This window comes from Bidens hawaiensis, unplaced genomic scaffold (genome assembly GCF_021521415.1).
Source record: "Bidens hawaiensis isolate Kalapana, Puna unplaced genomic scaffold, B.hawaiensis_p1.1 tig00028322_1, whole genome shotgun sequence".
Taxonomy (NCBI): domain Eukaryota; kingdom Viridiplantae; phylum Streptophyta; class Magnoliopsida; order Asterales; family Asteraceae; genus Bidens; species Bidens hawaiensis.
Window position 1 is genome coordinate 157792 of NW_027494625.1, and position 26879 is coordinate 184670.

General features: G+C 37.5%; 1 protein-coding gene and 1 pseudogene across 1 annotated transcript; both read right to left on the reverse strand.

Moving 5' to 3' along the window:
• Positions 1 to 4951: 4951 nt before the first annotated feature.
• Positions 4952 to 7207, reverse strand: LOC143576857 (amidophosphoribosyltransferase, chloroplastic-like). Its single transcript, XM_077060862.1, has 2 exons — positions 6654 to 7207; positions 4952 to 6346 (listed from the first exon to the last, which is right to left on the reverse strand). Exons 1-2 carry the CDS (start codon positions 7171 to 7173, stop codon positions 5127 to 5129), a joined length of 1740 nt encoding a protein of 579 aa, XP_076916977.1. The 5' UTR covers positions 7174 to 7207; the 3' UTR covers positions 4952 to 5126.
• Positions 7208 to 18707: 11500 nt separating this feature from the next.
• On the reverse strand, positions 18708 to 20938 carry LOC143576858 (uncharacterized; annotated as a pseudogene).
• Between the last annotated feature and the right edge of the window lie 5941 nt (positions 20939 to 26879).

A 26879-nucleotide genomic window follows, 5' to 3' on the forward strand; every position in this document is an offset into this window, starting at 1 on the left:
TCTCGGTGACGCTTTTGGTGAGTGGCGTCCATCTGGAGTTCTGGTTCGACTGTACATTATCCCTTCCGCCTAACCGATGTTGCAAGCCGGATGAGGTGTCAAAGTTTACCCTTGACTGCCAAATGCCTAGCTTCCGCTTTTTGTTTAGTCGGGCGGTAAGGATGTTGTATTCTCTTGTTTTCTGGGTGTAGAGGTTTGTGCTCTGGGGGAGATCTCTACCCAGTTGCTTTTCCGTTTCCGCAAAGCGTTTAGCTGCTGTCATGATGGCATCCCATGTGGATGGCATGCCATCTCTACCCGTTAAGGTGCGGATGAGCTCTGGGTCGTTCGCGCCCTGGATGAAAGCAGCGCGAACAAGATCTTCGCTGATATTACCCAGACTTAGCTTCTTTGAGTTGAAGCGAGTGATGAAGTCTGGCAAAGATTCATCTTTTTCTCGAATGCAATTGAGGATTGTCCATTGCTCCTCGGTATACTTTCTTTGTTGGCTGAAGTGTTGGCTAAACTTTTGCTGGAAGTCTTCCCAATCGTAGATGTGGTGGACCGGTAGACGATCGAACCACGCTGTAGCTGCCCCAACAAGCGTCATTTGGAACATGAAACACCACGTAGGTTCCGTCCAACTACTGACGGTTGCCCCCGCTATGAACCTGTTCAAATGATCGTCTGGATCAGATATACCATCGTAAGTGCCGATGTTGGACATCTGTTTGGCACTTTTCGGGACGATTGCTTCCGCAATGTCCCTTGCAAATTTGGACGTTCCCGCCTTTGCAGCAGTTGGTGTAAATGTTTTGAAGTCACGTGGGTTTCCACCCGCGTTTTTTGGTTTGAAGGTTTCTCCAAAAAGCCTTCTCGGTTGGGAGTACGTTTCCTTACGCTTCCCTTTCGCCCTATGACGAGGGTTTGCGTCACTATCGGATTCCTCCGAATCATCGTCCAAGTACTCTCCGAATTCCTCAGGCTGTTGGAGTGAACGTAAGCGTTCATCCAACTCAGCTTGGAATTCTTTTTGACGTGCTTCCGCCCACGCTTTAACTTCATCGAGTGTTTGGCGGGGGAGCCTCGTTCTTTGTCTCTCTAACTGGGTATCGGTGAATCCTAGTGAGAGATTATTTACTGCACTTGCCCCAGCTTGGGTAACTGGGGTAGTGTTCGTAAAAACTGTGTAGTCGCCGGTATTCCCCCCAGTAGATGGAGTTGTGGTTACCGGAGTTTCTTTAACCATCTTTCCAGAAGTTTGAAAAAACTGAAAATGAAGTTCTAGCTTTTATGCACGGATGGCGCCAATGAAGAAACACTAATCGACCCCGGGCAGATTACGGATAATCTGGGGGTTAAATAGATGTTTCCCACGAGGATGAGGTCCAGCAAAGAAAGTTGTTCTTCAGGTGACCTGCAAAACAGACACCGTAAGCTCGTCACTGAGAAGGGGGGGTTCCTCCTTGTGACCACCCTCCGGTGTGAGAATCAGATTAGATTTCTCTTGAATATAAGTGTATATTAAGAGATTGCTAGAGCAGATATCAGGTATAAGATATAAGATACAAGATAAGATGAGATGATCATACCATTTGGGGTATTTATAGCCGAAGGTAGGTTTCCAAGAAGGTGTAGCCGGCTGAATAGTATTCCTGTTCTACCAACTGTGGCCTACGCACGTGCCATGCTGGTAGTTGGTGGGTAGGCAGCGGCCGACAGTAACCAGGCCTGCTGTGTACTATTCCTTTTCCACCAACTGCAGGCTATGCACGTGGTATGACAGGAGTTGGTGAGTAGGCAGCGGCTAATAGTGACCTACAGTACAAGAGCATGCTGCTCGCCATACTGTTGTCAATGAGCTGTCGTATCTCTGGTCAGATCTTTTGCCCATACCTCGTCAGGTACAGTACAAAAGATCCTCCAGTATCGTACGGACTGGCTCATTTGGGCGGGAGTATTCCCCCTCCCGCCTTTGTGCGGGATTGTTCCCGGCTTTGCTCATTCCTTCAGGTGACTACTGAATTATTGAGAGCTAAGTGCCTTGTGCGTGTAGCCTTGCTGCGCGGGTGGCCTTCCCTGATGGCTTGTATTCGCAGCTGCGGGAACAGGCGGAGTACTTCACCATTGGGAGGCATTTCCTGCGGAAACAGCTTGCGTACTGCGCTTATGGACGTCACGTCTCTGAGCATGGTGGGTCATGCGGATCCAGTTGGTTTCTGCGCAGACGTCTCTCTTCAAGGTGAGTCCTACGGGTCCAACTGGGCTCTGCGGGTCCAACTGGGTCCAACTGGGCTCTTCAAGGTGAGTCCTGCGGGTCCTGCGGATCCAGTTCGTATTACGTGGGGATTCCGCACCCTCGTGTTACGAGATCCGGCTGGGAACCTACACCTAGTCTAGTGAATAACCTCCATATAGCCTTCTAACGGGTTTCTCATTTTCGCAGCTTGATCTCGGCTTGGGAAGACAACATACCTCGTAACACATCTAACCGAGACGATTTTGAAGCAAAGAGGTCTACTCCACGCTGTTTCTCAAGGGTGTGCCTCACTTCCTCATGTTGGAACATAACCACCACCAAGCTTAAAAAAGAGTGGAACCGGAACTTTAGACGTTGTAATGAGCCATGAACAAAGCACAAACTTAGTTTTTATTTTAGTTTGAGAAATTATTAAAATAAAAGGATATCGTTTCATGCTGAAAAATAATTATTTTTATAGAATGATTGCCTCAGTTAGCGGTCGTAGACTAGACCAAAACTTAATTAGTTACGTTAGTCATTCAATTTTTCCGTATTCCTATTTAAAACAACCTCAAATCACGAGCTTCTCTTTTGATCAAAGGCAAAGCGAGTAAGCCAAACAAAATGAAATCTCATTAGGATTAAGGATAATAGAGTTTATATAGTCAATGTTGTTAGAACATCCTTAAGACCGATTTTATTAGAATTTAATTTCTAAATATGTTTTATTTAAAAACCGGTATGAAACTGTTAATAATTCTAATATATTATTTGATTATAAATGATATAGTAGACCCGTTGCTATCTCTGACATGCCCCAGATGTTTTAGTTTTTCCTATAGCGTTTCTAGTTATTCTATGATGAGGTTTGTAGACCCCTGCGACGCTTAGGTGGCTAAGAGGGAGCAAAATGTCCATGGTCATTGAGATTTATGTTTTTCATGAAAAGCATTGGTCTTTCATTTGAGTAAATACAAACGGTGTTCATCAACTAAGCATCATATGCAAGTGCTAATATGGAAATTTGTGACCCTTCCGGACTTTGGATGACCCTTCAATCATCCGCAAATATATTGGGGTCATACCTTTCTAAAAGAGAGCACATTTTTTAATCTTGTTTCTATTGAATTTGTGCAGTTACATGTTGTAAGTTATATATCGAGCGCAATTTGAGATACAACTTATCTCGTTAGTTAGCGGGGTATTGATGAAATAATTTGTATTTTTCGATTACAAGTTCTCATGATAAAAATGTAATTAAATTATTACGGGACCACAAATTTTTTTTTATTTTTAATCATCACCAAATTCCTGCCTACCTATAATCTTGTATCACTAAAAGTAGATGTGAACATTGACCAGAATCTATTCAATTCCTTCAATTGTCAACAAAAAGCCATGAATGCTTTACATCTTTCACATATGTGATTCACTCTCTATGGACCATCTTTATGTTTCGCATTGATTCTAAAACAACTCATGCCTAACGCTGCTAAAGCAAATACACTTTTAAGCCTCAAATTGTGTGTACCAAATTACTATTTTTTTTATATTTCTTTTACTAATGGAACACTTATCTCGAGATTTTTTTTCAAAAATTATTTACTATTTTAGTGTACTTTGAAAAATATTTATAGTTTTAGTTATTTCATTATTTTCAATTAAAAAAAAAGTAAGAAACAATCGTTCTCCCATATCATAACGAATCAGACTCCTCCCATTGCGATATTCAATTCAGTTTTGCTCCGTTCGATTTCCGTTGTTCGGTTTGGATTTCAGACAACTCGATTTGGCGATTCGGTTTCAAATGACTCAATTTGGCAATTCAATTTCAAACGACGAGATTCGAAATTATTTCATACGAGATGGTTAGGGTTCAGGCACCTCGGTTTGGGTTCGATTTGAAGGTTTGGTTCGTTTTGTGAACGTAGTGCGCATCTCAATTTTATTCAGGTTTTCTCTAATGTTAGTCGTTTGTTTGTTATTATTTGGCTTATCTCAATCAGGTTTTCTCTAATTTTATACCATTTTTTTAATCATTTTTGATTGGGAAAAGTTATATAAAGTTAAAATACAAAGTGAAATAAAAATAATAAAAATGATGAAAAGTAATCTAATCTATTGAGCTTAAATTTGAATGGTGGAGATTAATTTATATAAAAACAAAAAAAAGCTTGTTATTATGGTGAATTTCATTTTTTTTAAATCATATCAAAAAGTTAAGAGCCAGTTAAAAATGATAGTGGAATTATCATGTAATTGCATGTGAGGAGAGAAAATATAACTATTACTTTTATACCTTTTTTCCTTTGATACTTAATAAATGTCAATTGCTTCTCACACTTCTCATTTTTATTAACCTTTGTAGTTAAACTCAACTATACCTATATATAAATTAGAAAAAATAAGGAAAAGAGAGAAAAGTATCCATATAAGTAAATATTTTTCGAAGTACACAAAAAAATGTAAATACTTTTTATATCTACTTCTATTTAGTGAAAAATTCCACTTGCCTCTACCTATTTTAAACAAGTCTTTGAATGTCTCGCCTCAACAACTTGGACCGAAAATCATCCACAATAAAAAGGTTCCATCGGCGGCAGAAGGGTACCAAATTACATATAGAATTTTCGGTTCGGTTTTCAACTAAACAACTTGTTCGGATTTAGGAAATTCGCTTTCAGTTTGCTTTTAACTTGGAATTTTTAGAGAAACCAAACAGATGAATAAAACCAGAAACCAGTAATTGGCTTAACAGTTTATTCATACATCATTCTTTCATAAAACCAAGTTCAATAAAAATCCATGCTAAAAAACCTCAAATCCATATAAAGTAGACATAGCAAGATAACTTGTTTCATAAAATTAAGATCAAGAAACTTAAATCCTTACCCAATCATTAAACCTAAACTGCAACTTTATCATCTTGTTCTTCATAATTCACATCCAAATCCCCCTTTTGTTCCTTTGACCCTTGAAGCCACCCGCCATCGATCGAATCAATACTCCCATTCAATCCATCGTCAACGAAATCCCCAACCCGCTTCACAATCCCACTCGGTAACACCGGGTAATCCCCAGAGAAACACGCGTAACAAAACTTGGGCGAATCAGCCGCCAACATATTCTTCAAACTATCAATTTTCAAAAATGCAAGCGAGTCACACCCGATAAACTCCCGAATCTCCTCAACACTCATCCGGTTCGATATCAACTCATCTGAGCTCGGTGTATCGACCCCATAATAACACGAAGCAATAATCGGTGGGCTCGCAATACGCATATGAACCTCTTTCGCACCCGCTTCTTTCAGCAACCTAACAATCTTTGAACTTGTGGTCCCCCTCACGATCGAGTCGTCAACCACCACGACCCGTTTTCCCTCCAAAACAGCCCGAACCGGTGACAGCTTCAACTTAACCCCGAAATCTCTAATCCGTTGAGACGGCTCAATAAATGTGCGCCCAACATAATGCGACCGAATCAAACCTTGTTGAAAAGGGACACCAGCTCGGTTTGCATACCCGATAGCAGCGACAACACCCGAGTCCGGGACCGCGATCACCACATCACACTCGACCGGACTTTCAGTCGCCAATATCTCCCCAAATTTCCGTCTTGACTCGTAAACTGATTTCCCAAACACGACCGAGTTCGGTAACGAAAAGTAAATATGCTCAAAGATGCACGATTTCGGTTCCGGGTGTGGCATTAAACACAACGACTGGACTCCATCTTTGTCGATGATCAAAACTTCACCCGGATTAACTTCTCGTTCATACGTCGCTTCAATCAGATCAAGCGCACACGTTTCGGAGGCGAACACAATTGCCCCGTTACTTCTCCTACCCATAACTAACGGTCTAAAGCCAAACGGGTCTCTGACGGCAACTAACTTATCTTCCGTTATAAACACCATTGAATAAGCTCCTTTAAGTTTCTCACACGCCTCAACAATTCTTAGAAAAAACGGTCTCTGTTTCGAAATAGCAATTAAATGCAAGACAACTTCAGTATCAGAACTAGTACCAAAAATAGAACCGTTTTCTTCCAATTCTGCCCTCAACGTTTGGTAATTTACCAAATTGCCATTGTGTGCGACGCCCACGCGCCCAAACCGGTAACCTGCGACAGGGGTAAGCAATAACCAATCCGTTAATCAAAACCGAATCAGAATAAAACCAGCGGACCAAAATCAACCAAAAATCAGATAGTTTTTTTTTTTCGATCGGTCAACCGAAACTAACCAAACCAGGCCGTTCATATTTTCATATATTTTATGTTTTATACTGGCACATATAATATATGTATACCTCCCTTACATGATATTTTTTTCCTAACCAATATTTTTTATTTTATAATTCATGTTTTCATGTACGTCTGATTTTGTTTAAGTAACGAAAGCGATTAAACAAAAAGCCATTACGCTAACCTGCGACAAAGGGCTGGACGTTCTTGAGCATGGATTGGCCAGCGGTGGAGTACCTGACGTGACCAATAGCGTTATCACCAGGGAGTTGGTCAAGTTTCGATTGGTTAAACACTTCCGACACCAGTCCCACGCCGGTCACCGACTTCAGCACGCCGTCGGGCGTCGCCGCAACGATTCCGGCGCCCTCTTGCCCACGGTGCTGGAGCGCGTGAAGCGCCAGATAACACAACCGGGAAGCCTCCGGGTCGCCGTAGATTCCGACCACGCCGCACTCTTCGCGAGGTTTATCATCGGAGTCGTCGAAAAACATGTCATGCTGCTGCTCATGTTCCTCGGAGGATGAGGAGTGGAAAACAATGTCGGAGATTGGATTTTTGGCCTTGAGGGTGAGAAGGGGGGGTGTGGGTTTGGATAAGGGTTTGAAGAAGGTGGGTTTAAGGAAAGACGAGGATGTTTTGTCGGCGAGTAGACGGGGGACGGTGGCGGAGGCGGTGGTGGAAGTGGTGGTGGCGGCGGACATGGTTCGGAAGAATTATGTTTGGGTTGGGTTGGGTTGGGTTGGGTTGGGGGCTATGAATAGCCAAAGTGGAAGGGTTAGGTTTTTGAGGTTTTATAAGATGTGTCTGTGTTTGTGTTTGTGTTTGTGTTTGAATGGTTTAAGTTGAAAGAAAGAGTCACGGGTGGTGACAGTTTTCGATGACTGACTTTTGCTAGTGGACCATAAAGAGAGGTGTCATGACTCACTACGTTGGTTCTAGTAATCTGGAAAAATAATATTATTAATTATAAATTAATAAAAACTAGGATTTTCTTTTCCCCAGATTTGAGGGCTTTCTTGGTTTTTTTAAAGGGCCAAGGGACATCCCACATCCCCTGATGCTATACGGGGGCTTTTACGCCCTCTATATGATGATCATACAGGTCATTTATAAAGGGTTTGTATGTTTCGTATAGCTCTATACAGGATATATTGATGGATTATTTAATAAAAAAGGGGGCGTTGTTCCTAAAAAAAACATTTTTTTAATATGGCAACTAAATCAATTACATTAAATGTTCCACCATTGTTTTAGCGTGAGTAAGACATGTTTGTTTAGATCTGAATGATCCCATTTAGAAGTGAAATCTGAATCACTCTTGGTTGATTAAAACCCACATTTGAATGGCTGATTAAGCCTCTTAATTATTAAGATCTAAAAAAACGTTGAATGATGATATGCCCCTTCCTACCTTCTACACGAAACACCACCGGAGCTCGCACGAGGAACACAACCTTCAGGTGACAGAGTTTTAGGTCTCGTCGGCGGAGTTAATAAATTCAGTTTGAAATCTGGTGACGTTGTGGCTACCTCTGTTTTTAAAAGATTCGTTATTCTACTTTTACGTTTGAATTCAATTTGAGTGATTTCATATTTCTTTTTAATATTTGGATTTTAAGAATTTTAAATTTGGGGAAGTTTTGTTGTAGGTCCATTAAAGAAACACTCGATGCTCGACAACAGCTCGACAATGCTTGGCAACAGCATCAGCCAGTGCCCGAAAATAACATGCATCTGTCCACAAGCCACACGTCGGCCGTTCGCAAGGTATGTTATAAAAATCAATTTAATTGATGAATTGATAAATTTATGTTGTTCTCAAACGGCCCAAATGAGTAAATACAATAATATATTACAAGTAAATGGGTCAAACGATTAATTTATGAGCTCATGTTGGTAAGCTCATAAACACAAAATATATGCTAGTTTTCTTGAATAGCTCAACTACAACAAACTCGATGAACATACAAAGTTACGATAACAAAAGCTTATTTGTTTATGATCAATATCTTAGAATCAATAAATTAGATAATTTTGGTGTCAATGATGATTTATTGTAGGTTTATCAGGAAAAAAAAGGTTAAGAGACAAGGAAAGATAAAGGCGTGTAATTGTTGAAACGACTCAGGTTTTAAGATGATTTTGGTTGTATTAAAATGGGTGTTATATTTGCTCGAATATAGCTTAAGTTGTACTTGATGTTTAGGGATTTTGTACTTGTAGGTGTATTGTTAAGTTGTTTGTGTCAATGTTTTGTTGAACTATTTTTAAGATATATTTGGGTTGGTTATAATAAAATTTTGTTTTAAGATGTATTATGGTTGGTTATACTGAAAGTTTGGTCATTTAGTACAATTATTATGCGCTCTAATTAAACAGATATATTTTATTTAGCACACAATAATTCAAAAGGATAAAATAGTCATTCTACATAGTCATCCAGATGTCCAACCAAACAACAGTTACTGGCTCAGCACTTACTGACTCAGAGCCTCTTAATTCTTCAGACCTCTTAATTGTTCAGCACTTAATGGTTCATCACTTGTCAAACAACCCCTAAAACAATGGATCTGAAGTAGAAGTTGTAGATAGTATATGGTAAAAATATCGGCATATTAAGACGAAGATGTAACATTAAGAACTCGAAAATGAACAATGATGTGCTCGATTAATAACAAATAAAATAAACAAAATGCACAGACTAGTTTAAAAGGTAGAGAATCTAAAATAGTAAATTAAACATGTAACAGACAAACGTACCTATCATTTGCATATTATAGTTCAAGGAAGATATCGGATATCAATTTCTGAACATGACGACTCTTGATATTAAGCTACCTATCAATATGTAATCTATTTAAATTAAGAGGTTTGTTTTATAACTAAGAATTTAAAATTAGAAAGCAACAAGAAAGCATAATAGGATAACAAAGGATGGTGCTAGAAATAACATATGACAAAAGAGTAACCGTGTAGAAGTGAATCATCAAATATAAATTTACCAGGATGTTGATATTATATATGAAACTGTATTGGAACCTAATACAACAACATTGTGTTAAGTGCGTAGATGGATTAATACCTGCTAAGGTTATTCTTACCAGAGTAGGAGTTGAAGGCTCTATGCACACACCTTAAGATCTAGTCTGATAAAGCTAGGTTTATTATGAACACTCATAATATAAGGTTTCTTAACTAGGTTCTTACAAGTATATGAAAAACACGATTTATAACTAGTACAAATCAATTTAAAGAAAACCCTAATTAATCTAAAGACCATTTCATTCATACCATTCCCATAGGTAGCTCACACGTTTTACCAATTGTTTATTAAATTATCTATTATCGGTTAAGGTCTCAAACCCTAAAATTACGAACGTGTAACATATCACATCGGTTGGGGAGGAGAACAAAGTCTTCTTTATAATGAGATAGATACTTTCCCCGTCATAACACGTTTTGGATGCTTAATGATAGTGGATGAGATGAGAACTCCATAGTTAAGCGTTCTCAGGTGTAAGTACTCGAGTAGTATCAGGATGTGTGACCTCATGGGAAGTCTATGTTAGAAATCCAAATGATAATATGAAATAGCAAACAAATAAAAAAATAAATGGTAACAGTGAACCAGACTTATGTTTAAGACCATTCCCTTAAACAAATATGCGGTCTGTTCCCAAGGTATGTTGGTTCGATGCAGCAGTAGCGTACTGTCGGACTTGATCACTTCCATGAAACGAAGATGGAGCAATATTGTAGCAGAGATATTGAGAGTGATATTGTTTATGTGTGTGTTTGAACTGTTACATTTGATCTGGTTTTACAACCATAAAACCCATCAATGAATAATGACCATTAGTGATATTGAATAATGGTCATTAGTGCAGTTTAAACCGAAAAATAATGATCATTAATAATCATTGCGAAAAATAACGATTATTAATAATCATAACATTTATGGATCAATGCATCAGTTAGTAGTCCCAAAAGCGAGTGCAAAAAACAGCCTCACGCGGGCCCGGGGTTTTAGAGGTTTATTCGTGTCCGCAGGATGTGCGAGCACGCATGAGTTCGAAGAAATTCCAGTCTAGAAACCCATTTTTGCACCCCCCCCCCCCTCCCTCCGCGCAAGAGGGTAGGATTTGTGGTTAAACATATCATAAAGCTTCAATGGAGTAGTAAAATGCTTTACCATATAAACAACTACTCACTTTGTTTCCACACCAATGTGGGACAAGCATTTACCACATTTACATTTAAGAATTTCATTCACACTCATACCTAAAACTTCCAACAATCCCCCCCACATGAATGGAGGTCAGTCTCTAAAACAACATTATTACGATTAGATTTAGTAGTTGAGTTTTCATACAACAGATAGGTGTTACTCTTTGAACCTTTGCTCATGAAGTGCACTTAGCCCACTGGCTCTGGGTAGACGGTGATGTCTTGAACTCATCTGTCGTTTGCATAGACGACGACAAACTTCACACAAGACTCTCCCTAACAAAGTCAAGTCCTCATAGTTATGTTCGTTATGGTCGTGAAGATGAGCCTGGTTATGCGAGAGCCATTAACTATGGTTCCCCAACAAGGCCCTTCCAAGCGAACCCATTTCTCCCTCACATAGGTAATTTACCATGTATGGTTACCTTAGTCGAATAATTAAAAGCCATAGGCTTAACCTCATACTTGTCACTTTTAGGAATGGACTAGGAAGTTTACCAAGCCTTGTAACTTCCTTTTAAATACGTAGGGTTACCCCCCCCCCCCCCCCCCGCACACACATAGTGACCTCACTAATTCATAGAATTTGGTTTTCCTATTGAACTCAATTCTTGGGATCTCCAGACTGTTGAGTTAGGATTCCTTCATATGAACTTCAAATTTCCCATTCCCATGGACGAATTCTGAACTTACTCTCTACTTAGGCCTAGCGGATCTGAGATATTATCCTTTGACTTCACTTAGTCAATAGTGATAGTTCCTGTAGATATTAGTTGTCGTACTGTATTATGTCTACGACGGATATGTCTGTTCTTACCATTATACATCGTGCTATGAGCTATGCCAATTGCCGATTGGTTATCACAATGTATACAAATGGTTGATGTCGTATATCCTCAAAAAATTGACGTAGCCATTATACCACTTCGCCCACTTTATCTAAAGCGATGAACTCTGATTCCATCATGGATCTAGCTATAACTATTTGTTTTGACGATTTCCACGATATATATGCACCTCCAAGTGTGAATACATACCCACTTGTTGCTCTGGAATCATTCGTGTCAGATATCCAATTTGCATCACAGTGTCCTTCGATAACTGCTGGATATCTGTTATAATGTAACCTCTATTCCCGAGTTTATCTTAAGAACCGAAGCAACTAAATCACACACTTCCAATGAATTGAACTCGAGTTGCGCGTGTTTCTACTTAGCTTGCTACAGCATATGCTAAGTCTGGTCTAGTACAACTCATAAGATACATCAAGTTGTCGATAATTCTTGAGTATTCCAACTGGTTAACAGGTTCACCTCTATTCTTAGCTAGATGCTGACTTTTATCAATGGTAGTTAGCTACATTAGATTCATCTGCATTAAATTTCTCAAGAATTTTGTCCACGTAGTGGGATTGGCTTAAAACAAGTCCACTTTGGGTTCATGTGATTTTAACTCCCAGAATCGCATCAGCAAATCCCATGTCTTTCATGTCAAATTTTGCTTTTAGCATGTTCTTCGTGGATGTTATGATTTTGTCATAAGCAAATCATCTACATTTAGACACATAATGACATATCCATCTGATGTGTCCTTCACATATACACACTTGTCGCATTCATTGATTTTGGACCCAGCATCAAGCATGACATGATCAAACTTTTGGTGCCATTATTTTAGAGCTCTTTTCAACCCATACAAGGATTTTAAAAGTTTAAACACTTTCTTTTCTTGCCTAATGGTTGTGAAGCCTTCAAGTTGTTCCATGTAAAATCTCTTCTTCTAGATTTCCATTCAAAAAAGTTGTTTTCACATCCATTTGGTGAACTTCCAAATTTCTAATGGCAGAAATGGCAAGCACCAACCTGATGGAGGTTATTCGCGTAACTGGCGAATACGTATCAAAGTAATCTAAACCTTCTCATTGTTTATATCCTTTGATCACCAACCTTGTCTTGTACTTATCAATGGTGCCATCTGGTTTTATCTTATTCTTGAAAGATCCATCGATATCCTAGTGATTTACATCCTTGATCAAGATCCACTAGTTCCCAAGTATGATTTTGTAAGATAGAATCTATCTCACCCTTTATGGTCTCCCTCCGCTGAGGTCCTTCATAAGACGTTTGAAGTTCCTCTTCTATCATGTAAGTAAGAAACTCAGGGCTGAAGGATTATTCAGTCCCTTGCCATTTACTCTTTATGATTTCAGCTTCCTCTATCTCAGATTGTTCCTGTAACACCCCCGCTAAAGCGGAATACGCCCGGGTGTGACGTACAAATTGTTCAAAACACATGTGACACTATTAAGGACAATATAATCATTAATTCATTCAAAGGAATCAAGTACACAAGTTGTTTCAAATAAGGAGATTACAATGAAAATAAACGTTCAATTCTTATTCAAAATATCCTAGGTCTAGTGCCTTCGCCCGTTTCATCCTCTAATAATTGTACCTGTAACATATATATAAAATAATGTCAACTAACTTAATAGTTGGTAAGTTCACATAGTTTAATACTACATAAAAATCATACAATTCCATGAAAACTTGTGAAAAGCAAGTAAGGGTTCTTTACACTCGAATCAAAGGTCCCGAGTGTAAAGAATAAATGAAGGTCTTTTCCAATTGGGATTGTGCACCAACGTACTTAGATCGGGGTCCCCTTTCCACTCGAAACACGGCCCTGAGTGCAAAGGGGGGCCTATGATCATACTTATCGAAGAAATCCATGCACGTAATATTTGAGCAAGTAACAAGTAAACACACAAGTCCATGTAACGAATTGTAGTTTGTAAATAATAAATAAAAGAAATTAAATTGTTGATATGATATATATGCTACCCCCAAAATTTTTTAAAAAAAGGTAAAAAGGGGGTGTGAGAAACTCACCTTTGAGATTGGAGATAACTTGGAAAGAAAAATCGTAAGTGCGTTAAATGAAACCGAAAGATCGAATCTCGCGAGCTAAAATAATAAGAACACGAGAATTACTAACTAAATTAATGGAATAATATGTCGATTTTAAAGTTCATACGTTTATATATATATATATATATATATATATATATATATATATATTGTTACACATTTTAAAGTATATTACTCCCTCCGTCCCATTATAAGTGTCCACATTTTCTTTTTTATTTGTCTCATTATAAGTGTCCACTTTCAAATATTATGAGCCAATTTCCAAGTTTACCCTTAAACAAACACAACTAATATTAATAAACAATATTTATGGACTATGATAGTAGGAAACCCGCGCGATGCGGCGGGATTTAAAAACACATTAACATAACGACAATGTTGGTTGGGTTCAATTCAGGTCGAATCACAAATCACATACAAACAAAAAAAATTACTAACAAACAAAATATTATTAACCTAACTAATTAATTTTTTTACGGACATATGGACATACACACTTTATGAATTCCTTTAGGGGTCGGTACCTTCAATGTATAATGCATTTATCATATTATATGTTAATCTTTGTAAAATTTGATTTCACAGTCTAGGCTGTCTAGTCAAAACTCCAAAAAGAATAAAATACAAAGTTAGTAAAAAAAATATGGTGCTGAAGATAAAGTTAGCAGCTTCAAAACTTTAAAAATGTATACTATATGATTATAACATAATTTATGCTATCTGTAGCTTTTAAGAATCGCCCTTTTAACTCGAACAAAAGTGATACCTTTTTAAAATGACCTATTTTGAAACGAACTTTTTAAAACGACCCATTTTGAAATGAACCAAACCGATTAATTTTTAAAACAACCGGTTTTGACACAAACCAAACCAATACGTTTTTTAAAGCGGCCCGTTTTGACACGAACCAAACAGATATCTTTGTAAAACGACCCATTTTAACACAAACCAAACTATTGTTTGCAAGTCTACGGAAATGTAAAACTATTGTTTGCAAGTCAACCGGGCCCAATTTGTCTTGTACTAAAAATTACTCGTTTTGATCCAAAAGTTACTCGCTTTGATACAAACCCAATTTGACCCGTATTAAAAATTACTGTTTTGATACAAACCCATTTTGAATTGAACCTAGGTGAAAAAGGCAGGCTACCTGCATTCATTTGAAAAACTACTAACACAAAATTGAGCCAAATACATCAAAATAACAGTCCCAAATAAACAACTTATTTGTTGTATCTAAATATAATAAACACAGAAACATTTCTAAGCAGTCCTTAACTGATGTGCTAAAAGTAGTCAAATAATTATTAACTAAATTATGCTAATCCAGACACTAAGTAATAATTCTAGACTCTTAAGTTAACTAAAACTACTAACCGACAAGTGAACCGGCCGACTCTAGTTAGCTAAGTAAGTCCGGATATCGATCCCACGAGACTCTTTAAATTACGAAACTTGCAAATCAGACTCAACTACAAGACACGACTATTTAATAATAATATTTGAGGGGGTTTTTAAACTAATTATTAATAAACTAAAAGTAACCCTAATTAATTAAAATAATAATAAAACCTAATCATTACTTAAAACCTAATTAATTAAATATAATAAACTTAACCCTAATTAAATAAAATATAATAAACTCTTAAAAGACTTAGATTAATTCAGATGATAAAGATAATTACCTAGGCTAGAATCCCCAATGTTGCGGCAATCAAATAACCTGCAAACTTAAGTTATAGAACTGGGATCGTAAAATAGAACCTTGATAGAAAACCCGAACAGGACCCTTGACCTTCAAGAAGACGCCTATGGATTTCTAACAAGTTTTAAGACTCACTAGTTTTATGAATTAAACTTCCTTACGGTTATTTAATAATTTATGTCTAAGTATCTTTATGACGAAATCCTACCTTACAGCGCGGAAATCAAAGATAGTTAAGAAGACTCAATTGACTTAATAGACTAAGCTGACAATCAAACCTAGACGGACTCCTTACGAAGAACTAAATCTAGCAATCCTGACCAACAAAGATCTATCAATAACCTATCACCTTACAGCTTTCTAGGCTAGCAGCTCACTTTTATCTATTTAATTAGTTTTATTGTTTCTATGATCTTAATGCATATCAATCATAAACTATTTAAGAACACACAGTAAATGACCTAATAAAACCCTATCCTATGAAACAATCACCAAGGGCAATGTGAAACAATAAATTCAAGTAAATAAAACCAAGCAATCATATGCATCAATCAATTCAAACTCAACAATTTACTTAGAACATAAAATCCATAACGAACAAAATCCCAAACAAAATCAAACCGAACAAAGGTTCATCACGATCTAGGTAGTTTATGGAGTTTAGCCTAGCATCATATAGTCTAAATCACACAAAACAAATAAACTGAAAACATGGTGAAAATAACGAGAAACGAAAGATTAAAGGCGATAAAACCCGTAGTCTTCGATCTTGAACGTAAAGCTCTTCACCGGATGTTCTCGTGACTTTCAAACCTCCACGAAACTCGAATGATAGCTCTCAAAAACTCCAAATTCGTCTGGGGGCAGCAGGTTATGTTCAGGTTAAAGTTAGGGACGTTTATATACTGAAAACAGGGCTCAACTTAACAAAAAACGTCCAAAAAAATAACATCAGCATTGCCTAGGCGTCGCGCGAAGGGAAAGGGGGCGCCTGGTCGCGCGGAGCGGCGTGTCTCAATAAGGGGGCCGGTCAGACCGGCCTGGTCTGACCGGTTCCTTCCTGATGCGTTCCGGATCTCTGTTTTGGGTCTTTTTAACTCGTTTTTCGCCCTTTTCGATCACGATCAACTTCCGTTACCTACGAAACATAAAAGTGTTAGTAGTATACAAATCTCGACTAAAAACGAATATAAACTATTAAAATATTAAGTAAATATACACGGGAAACATAAATATTTAGCATTATATCACTAACATACAACTTATTTGCTGCATCAAACATAGTTAAATAATATTAAAATAAGAACCCTAATTGAAGAATCAAATAAAGCGACCACAAAAGTAAACCGGCATGCTTATTTTCTTAACAAACGAACGCGGACATGTTTATTTTCTTAACAATCAAATGCGAACACGTTGATTTCTTAAAAAACGAACACGGACATGTTTATTTTCTTAACAATCGAATGCAAACACATTGATTTTCTTAACAAATGAACACATTTATTTTGTTAACAAATAAACAAGTTAGAACAAGAAAATCCATTAGTTTAAGTGGATGTGTTAGATTGTGTATTTGGTTAAAGTTTAACAAACAAACACGTTCATTTTCATAACCAACGAACAAAAGCTGCTACCTTTTCTTTTCAAGAAAAATTGAACCTTCAAACAAAAACAAACATATACTTGTATCAATTACCGAAAAACAAATAATGTCCATCATTTTGCACCATCTACTTAAAAGTAATTGTTTAGAACAAAGGTTGGGCAGCTACTACATTGATCCCATTGCAACTGGGAAAACATCTTATAAATCACTCAGGGATGACAAAAACCGTGAAGCTTCAGCAGGCCCCACCACCAGTTATTGGATCGGCTGTAAAAAGTTTTACAAATTGACGACCCTGAAGTTCCCTACGAAGTTCAACTGATAACCCTGCAATTTCAGCAACTTGTAAAGCAACAAAAGAACTTTCCTATAAGCTAACCCCTGTAATCTTACCATCATCATCATCATCAATTTAACATGATAGATTTTTTTATAAGAAAGTATTCAACCTCTTGCCAAGTGCCAGCTGTCGCTCATCTGCAGATAGTATGACAGTACCGCATTAAAGCTTTTTTTCTTTGAACAACCTGGAGACATTACACACATCATGCATATGAAAGATTTTCTGTCCACTATTAAAACCTTTTATAAGTAACAATGGCTTATTTACAAAAAAAAGTCGAAATCTTTATATATAGTGGTTTACGAGAATGTCGAATACATGCATTAAAATAGAAAGTTGAAACACACCCCATATCATTTAGCGCAAGAGCAATAACACAAGATTTGGCTACAAGAATGTTGTTTTGGCGAGGATTGGCCTACCAAGAAGACAACATCCAGATTACTATTAAAATAGAATTAAATTCAAGGACTGTTGACCTTAACTCAAAACAAAGTTAAACTAAACTGAAAAGCAGAACTGTCGCGTTAACAATAAATAGTTATTCCGATTCAGTTTGTTGAGCAGTATCAATTTTCTACAGGCACAGTTGTATTCTTTTGACTCGAAACAAACAGAAATGACCTATTAGATCAAAATTGCCCCGTTGACTAATTAATAGCCAAAATATGATCAGTTATGCAGACAAAACTGAACCAGAAATGAACAAAACCTCAACATGCAAACAACAAATTGCAAAATGACCCGAACCAAGATGACGATTGTTTAAAAAGACTCGTTTTGGCCAAAGTCCAAATCACATTTTTTTTAAAAAGACTCGTCGTGACCTGAACCCAGTATGACCAGAATCAAAATGACCATTTTAAAAGCCCAACTTTGATTACTATATCTATATCATGTTGCATGAAACTTAATAAAGTAGCTGTGTTGAAATGCACATGACTGCAAGAAGTTTTTTTACAAAAGATAGTTGTGAATACAACCAGCAATCATTACACATTGTCCCATTCATGAAGAAATGAATTTATTTGGGTGATTTTTGTTTACTTATGGTGTCACTTGGGTCTACTGAATTAATACTTACTCTAACAGTGTAGTAAGTAATCAACCTGCTATTATCTCCTTCAATGGCGGTCACCTTCATGAAAAGATCAACTTCCGCTTCAGGAAAGATCTTGGCTTATTTTTCTCTCCTTGCAAGCTCGGTTAACATTTATGTATATCATTATTCATAGTTAATAATGAACAATCATATGCCTTTTTTCCAATTATCTTGATAACAAAAATGGAAGTTAAGTTACCTAAACGAGGTAAAATGATATTTAAAAGCTTATTAGTTTCCAAACAAACATTGTAAATTAAGTGCCCTTTTGTTGAATTCTCAGTATCATTTTCTTTTCATTATGTGTTGAAAGGTGTGCTTAAGCATAAGATACAAATACAACCCAATGCATCAAAGCCCATTGAAGCATACATGCACCACCTGAAAAAAAACCAAGTATTTAGATTTTAGTACACAGCACACTTCCCATGGGGGTATTCATCAGTTTGTATAATGATTTTTTCTACTCAGTTTTGAATATTTTTTACCCCAAAATGTGTCTAATCGAACCAAATTCCACCGATTAAATTGATTTCTTCGTTTCAGTTATACGATTAAATTTGGTTCAGTTATCCGAATAAGCAAGATATTGGTTTGTCTTTTTCCAGTTATGGATAGAATTTGGTTTTCAGACTTCTCGGGATTTTTGACGTTTATTTAAATGGGTGGGTTGTAATTGGGTTAAACGGACTGACTGGTTGGACTTATAACTTTACATCTTTTAATTTTTTAATACTGAATTTAAACGGGGTGGCCCGTTTATCCGCAGCTCAAACCAAACATGACCCTTTTAAAGTAGGTTAGGTTGCTTGACCCGCTTTAGACACAACCCTAACCTGTTTATTTTTGTTTTGTGTCCAGATTTACCACCCTAACAAACCAACGACATGACAAATAGTAACTAACATAGCCGATTTCCCAAGATTTGCAATAAGTTGATCCAATTTCCCAAGATTAGCCTTAAGGGGGGGGGGGGGGGGGAGGGGTGGTGGATGTGGTGGCATCACTCATCACACACCCCACCCAATTATATTGTGCCACATCACCAACCCAAATTCCATCACATGTGATGGTTTTTTACTAGGGGTGGTGGTGTGGTGTGATGGTGTGTGTTGTATTTTTTATTTTTTATTTTTTTTAACTTTAAAAATTAAAACAATATTTAATAGAACTTAAAAATAAAAACAATAATTTAATAGAAAATAATTCAACTTAAAATTTAGAAATAAAAAATAAAAGTTACAACAAACGTCTACTCCTCGTCTGAATCCGGAAATTCCAAACCTAAAGAACCTATATGCGCAACAAGATCCCATCTCAACCGATGATGAATATATTCATCCCGCAAGTATAATTGGACATCATCGGGAACGGGAACTTGAGTCGGAGGATCCGATACCCAATCTGGAGAAATTGCATTTCCATCTTCTTTTATTAACATATTGTGTAATATGATGCATGCATACACGTAGCTAGAGATCGTGGGTTTTTTCATTGCACGAACCGGTCGACTGAGTATGCACCATCTACACTTTAAAACACCGAAAGCTCTCTCGACATCTTTTCTTGCTGATTATTGCAACTTCTTGAATGCCTTTTCATTGGTCTCGACAGGAAACGAAAAGGCTTTCACAAAAATAGACCATTGTGGGTAGATACCGTCGACAAGATAGTAGCCACGTCTGTAATATCTCTCGTTGACAAAGTACGGACATAAAGGTGCGGTGCCATATGTTACGCTCTGAAATAATGGTGATGTGTACAGAACAGTGATGTCGTTGTTTGAGCCGGGAACACCAAAATAAGAATGCCAAATCCATAAATCATTTGACGCAACCGCTTCTAGTGAGATGGTCGGTCGTTTGATATCACCCCTAACATACGCCCCTCGCAACTCCCGTGGACAATTCCTCCATTCGATATGTGTACAATCGATGCTACCGAGCATCCCTGGAAAATGCCATCTAGCCTCGTGTGCGGCGTAAAGACGTGTAATGTCGTGTCTTGTTGGTTTTCGTAGAAACTCTTTGGCATACAATTTTATAATCGCGTTACAAAAGAATTGTAGACATTCACGTGAAGTTCTCTCAGACATTTGTAAGTATTCATCGAATTGGTCGGGTGGGTTACTTGTCGCTAGTTGACGAATAGCGGACGTGCATTTTTGAAGCGGCGTAAAACTTCTTTTGCCTCTCGCGTCGTAAGATTCTTGAAACCATTCTTCGTTTGCTTCGACGTCGGCTACAATCTTTAAGAATAAAGATTTCGGCAAACGAAAGCGTTCCCTAAACGTCTCGTCGTTGTACTTCGGCTCCTCCACAAAATAGTCGTTCATTAGCACGTCGTGGGCATGTATACGATCACGCACCACCACCTTTTTCTTTGGACGGCTCGGGCCTTCAAGTTCTTTGTATAGCAACGGGAACCATTCGAGAATGTCATCTCCGAAGACGAAGAGCTATCGGTGTCTAAGGGCATCGAGTGTTTCGGAAATTCCATATTTTTTTGTTGTGAATGAAGGGGAAGTTTGAGAGTGTTTTTGAGTTGGATTTGGTTTTGATTTGGATTTGGTTTATGTTTTTGTTTTGGTTTTATATTGATGTGTTGCAAAACACATAGCGTTTTATCCCATTTTTGTGTTGTTTTGTGCGTAAACCGTTAACGAATACAACTTGTTCTTGCATGAAATTAAATGTTTGTGTATATGATAGGCCCCGTGTTGAGGAGAGCGAGAAAACGAGTTAAATGGAGTAAGAATCAGCTAAAACGGAGCCCGGATGAAGCCGGTACGCGCGTACGAAGATAAAACGAGCTGGAAGTCGAAAAACGTCAGAAAATGGCATGGCCGCGCTACGCGACCAGGTCATACCATTCAAAAAACATGTAATGGATTCCAACATGTCCCAAGGCTGCCAAGAGTGTTCAGAAATCATAAAAACGATTGTTTTGTCCTTTAGTGGGCCTTGTGGGCTTGTTTTAACCTATTTTATATTAGGAAGGAGGTGTTTAGACATCTATATACAGAGCATAAACCCTATGAACGATTTGAACATCATATTCCCAGCCATAACACCTGCTCTAAGGGAGACACCAAGGAGGACAAGCTTACGGTTCTATCTTTTATCCTTCGGTTGTCGGTTTTGATTGTTTTAACGATTTTAAGTTCGTTTTTTAGTTTTAATCATTCAAACCTTTTGTAATCAGATTTATATGAACATGTTCATAACTTTTATATATATATTTTCTATTGTTCATTGATTATTATTGGCTAGATTGGTTAGAATCGCCTAGGTTTGATGTTAACGGTTGATTTATCAGTTTTCGGATGCTAATATTGTGTTTGATTGTTTAGTTATTGTAAAGTTCATTATTTGTGATATTATTCCATTAAACTTGCTGCCATTAGATGTATTTTAGGTTGCATGATCCCCGAGTAGTTGATTATTGCATGAATTTGTTTCGTGTAGTCGTTAATTGCTAGTTCGGTTAATAGTGAGTGTGTTGATTAATTGTAGTAGACGCGTGCCATTAGGGTTTATGTTTCTTGCATCATTTAGTTCAGTAGGACGATCCTCTTTGAGTTGGACCAAAACCTTAGGGGTTAGCTTATCTCTCTGCTTTAGTTGATTTAGTTACCCGTTGCGAGACCACGTGCGGTTTTCTAGCTATCGACTAGGTTAGTTTGTAAGTTGAGTTATTTTATTCTTATTATTGAATTACCCCTCTCTTCCTAGGTTTGTAATTAGCTCGAGCCTTGGTGAGGATTGTGATTTTGATACGGACCAAGTAGTAAATCATTAGGGTACGTAAATAAACAACCCTAAATTAAAAGCTAAATAGACGTTGTTAGGGTTTTCTAGTAAAACTGTCCGTAGGGACCCAGTTGCGTTGATTCCATCTATCTTAGTTCATCTTTAGAATCTGGTTTCAAACACTTGTTAGCACCTGAGCCATCCTATACCCGTTAAGTCATCTTACCTAGGTGATTCGTTTTCTTATTATCGTTAAATCCCGTTAAGTTTCCCGTTAGTTTCGTTACACCGTTAGTTAAGTTAAGTTAGATAAGTTAGTTTAGATATATAAGTTAAAAAAATATATTATTTAGGCAGGACTTGAATAGGGTTAGTAATCTGAGCCACCTCACGTGTCTTTGTGTTCGACATCCGGACTTCCTGACAGTGCTGCTACGCGACCGGTACACTTGCCGTTTGTGTGAAGCTTAGTTAGGATTGTTTGGTTTTATAAATATAAAGCTTAGTTGTGAGTAGTAGTTTTCATATATACATTTTCGCACATCAAGTTTTTGGCGCCGTTGCCGGGGACACGGTTTGAGGCGATTGGAGAACGATCCGAGTTGAGAACTTGCTTTTTATAGTTTTGTAGATATATTCAGATTAATATAGTTTATTTTAGTTTTCTTTAAATTAGTTTAATTTTAGTTTGAATTAATAGTTTTAATTAATTTTCTTCTACTACTATCTGGTGCCCGTGATCTGTTTCTGTTTAAGTGTGTAGTTATGGAAACTTACGGGAATGGAGTCAAAGAACAAAAATGTTACACCATTTGGCAGATGGAGATAAAGAGGATTTTGGATTGCAAAGAGAAAAATCGAGTGAAACCCCGGTTACGTTTGATGTTTGATTTAAAGGGGAATCTTCTTGGTTATAAAAACTCATTCGGTGAATTCATTGAGCAAATACCAGATCCGGATGAGGTAATGTTTGATTGGTTACGCATCATCCATGATACAAATCCAAATGCCCCATTTCCGACCCAACAAGCTTTAGATGGAATTTGGCTTGGTTTAATAAGTCAGTCACAACTTAGTGAGCCGATTATTAAATTTGAGAAGTTGGGGATGGAAAAGCAGCCAGAGAAGTATGTTCCTTCATGGGAGGACGAGTTTAGGGGTGAGTTTGGTGATGAGTTGGTGGATTTTACAGTGATGGATGAAGGAGAGTTTGACCCACTTGGTGATTTGAAGTTGCTCGAAGATTTATTGTATAACGAGCCAAGTGAAGGGATCAAGAAGGAGCCTTGTGAGAAGACCCATGAGGTGGTTGGTGATTCAGTCTTCCCACCATTACACTTGGATTGTGAAAAACCAAAACATGAACTGTACTCAATCTCCATTCGAGACGTGTCGGGGTTTAAAAAGTTGGTTAAAAGAATAAGGAGGATATCTCGGCTCAGAGATCATGGTGTGCAGAAGAGTTCGCCACTCCCGTTTCACTTCAATAAATCATTTTTGGGGGAGTCTACGAGTTGGTGGGCCAAGTTCACGTTGTATGTTTGGGCCCATGAAAGCGGTGCAGTTGGTTTCTTCCTGACCAGTTGTAAAAGGAGAGTGTTGAGGAGTATTGATGGGAAGCGAATAAAGGAGAAGCCTCCTGATTGAGGTTTCGGGAGCGAGTCCGGCTGAAGACTGTTCAATAAACTTAGCGCTTCCGGGAGGCAACCCGGTAATATCTTTCCTTATTATTTTATTTTCATTTTTATTTTATTTCCGAGTTTTGCAGGGTGTTTCTTCTCTTACTTGCAGGTTATTCTTTGGTTGGTTGATAACGGTTGATGAGCTAGAGTTTTAAACAAGTGTGGGGATGCAATTTACTTAATACTGCCGCTTTTGTTCGTGAAAGATGACGTTATTTGAAGATTGTTTGCTGATCTCGTTTGAATTGATGAGCGCGGAACATGACTCACGAGGCATATCGTCTATTTACCAGGGGAGTCTGTTCCAATTTATTAGTTTGTTTTTATTTTTTGCATAATTTTACTTGCAATTTCTTTTTTTTCTCATATTGAGGACAATGTGAAAATTAAGTGTGGGGATGGGAAATTGATGTTTTCGGCAAAGATAAAAAAAATTAATTGAGAACCTAAAAGAAAAATGTCCCAAAAATGTAATGAAATTTTTTGTAAATAATGGAAAATGATAGTAAATCGGAAATTGGTTTTTCAAACTACTAATAATATGAGATAATATAAAAGAAAACGCACTTAACTTGGGATGTGTCGGTAGGCTCAGCCTTCAGAATGAAAGGGCAATATGATAAAATGGGTAAACGGAAATCTTTTGTGGGTAAAGCGTTTTGTCCGTGGAAAATAAGTAATGAAAGGTCGGGCCATACTCAAGCCTCAATTCTTGGTATGAAATGGAAATATTATAAATTTTAAGTTTGAATACGTTATCATATGATGCTTGGGTAGGTTTAACGTTAGAGTATGCCAAGTAGCCGGTGATATAAATATTAAATCGTTTAGTTTTAGTGTTTTACACTTCATTGGCGTATGGTTTTATAACCTTAAATCTTGTATTGATGGGATGCCCCGGGTCCAGAGACCATGGGTCTGTATGCAATCTATTCATCTGGGTATTCACAATTCCTAAGTGGGGTTGTGAATATTTAAAATAAAAGCTAAAAAGAGAAAACCCGCAGTTTTCTGCCACATCAGTCTTTAAACATGATCACAAAAGTACAAAAATACAAATACACTACAGACTTGATCATCCACGCTGTTAGCCATGTGGGGTCCCCTTGCTCGTGTCTCATTACCAGTAAGAAACGGACCACAAGGGACATGCTACATGTAAGCCATATAGATGAAATTTTGCATGCTCACCTATGGTAATGGTTCGGTGTATTGCTTGATAACGGGGGTATGTCATGTTGTGGGGAACACTAGCTATTAATTAATTGTACCTTAATCATATCTAATGGCTGCTTGGTAGACTTTGATGCTTAAGCTTAGGTGGATAAACAATACCCTTGATCGTCTTAACTATTCATAAAATAGAGCAATAAAAGTTTTAAATATGCTAATTTTGAGGTATAAGTCAAGTTGGGGTGGTCTGGTCCGGTAAAAGCTGAAAATAAGCGGGTCTTAATTGTGTAAACCACTGAGTAATATAATTGTTGGATCTTATTTGTCTCGGTAGAGAATAAGGCATGGGTTTAAGTGGACAACAATATCGGCAATCACAGTTTTTACGTTTATCTGAGTGTTAAAATAACCTATATGTTTTTAAAACCATATTTTCCGATTATGATTCCATTGCAAATAGCTTTTTCAGGGACGAAAAAGGTTCAAGTGTGGGGATATTTGATGTGTTGCAAAACACATAGCGTTTTATCCCATTTTTGTGTTGTTTTGTGCGTAAACCGTTAACGAATATAACTTGTTCTTGCATGAAATTAAATGTTTGTGTATATTATAGGTCCCGTGTTGAGGAGAGAGAGAAAACGAGTTAAATGGAGAAAGAATCAGCTAAAACGGAGCTCGGATGAAGCCGGTACGCGCGTACGAAGATAAAACGAGCTGGAAGTCGAAAAACGTCAGAAAATGGCATGGCCGCGCTACGCGACCAGGTCATACCATTCAAGCAACATGTAATGGATTCCAACATGTCCCAAGGCTGCCAAGAGTGTTCAGAAATCATAAAAACGATTGTTTTGTCCTTTAGTGGGCCTTGTGGGCTTGTTTTAACCTATTTTATATTAGGAAGGAGGTGTTTAGACATCTATATATAGAGCATAAACCCTATGATCAATTTGAACATCATATTCCCAGCCATAACACCTGCTCTAAGGGAGACACCAAGGAGGACAAGCTTACGGTTCTATCTTTTATCCTTCGGTTGTCGGTTTTGATTGTTTTAACGATTTTAAGTTCGTTTTTGAGTTTTAATCATTCAAACCTTTTGTAATCAGATTTATATGAACATGTTCATAACTTTTATATATATTTTCTATTGTTCATTGATTATTATTGGTTAGATTGATTATTATTGGCTAGATTGGTTAGAATCGCCTAGGTTTGATGTTAACGGTCGATTTATCAGTTTTCGGATGCTAATATTGTGTTTGATTGTTTAGTTATTGTAAAGTTCATTATTTGTGATATTATTCCATGAAACTTGCTGCCATTAGATGTATTTTAGGTTGCATGATCCCCGTGTAGTTGATTATTGCATGAATTTGTTTCGTGTAGTCGTTAATTGCTAGTTCGGTTAATAGTGAGTGTGTTGATTAATTGTGGTAGACGCGTGCCATTAGGGTTTATGTTTCTTGAATCATTTAGTTCAGTAGGACGATCCTCTTTGAGTTGGACCAAAACCTTAGGGGTTAGCTTATCTCTCTGCTTTAGTTGATTTAGTTACCCGTTGCGAGACCACGTGCGGTATTCTAGCTATCGACTAGGTTAGTTTGTAAGTTGAGTTATTTTATTCTTATTATTGAATTACCCCTCTCTTCCTAGGTTTGTAATTAGCTCGAGCCTTAGTGAGGATTGTGATTTTGATACGGACCAAGTAGTAAATCATTAGGGTACGTAAATAAACAACCGTAAATTAAAAGCTAAATAGACGTTGTTAGGGTTTTCTAGTAAAACTGACCGTAGGGACCCAGTTGCCTTGATTCCATCTATCTTAGTTCATCTTTAGAAGCCGGTTTCAAACACTTGTTAGCACCTGAGCCATCCTATACCCGT

What these genes read in the sequence shown, in the direction of transcription:
- LOC143576857 (XM_077060862.1), bottom strand. Translation starts at nt 7,173, where the DNA reads ATGTCCGCCGCCACCACCACTTCCACCACCGCCTCCGCCACCGTCCCC. An exon ending in CGTCCAGCCCTTTGTCGCAG is followed by an intron (nt 6,347 to 6,653) that starts GTTAGCGTAATG and finishes CCCCTGTCGCAG; the next exon opens with GTTACCGGTTTGGGCGCGTG.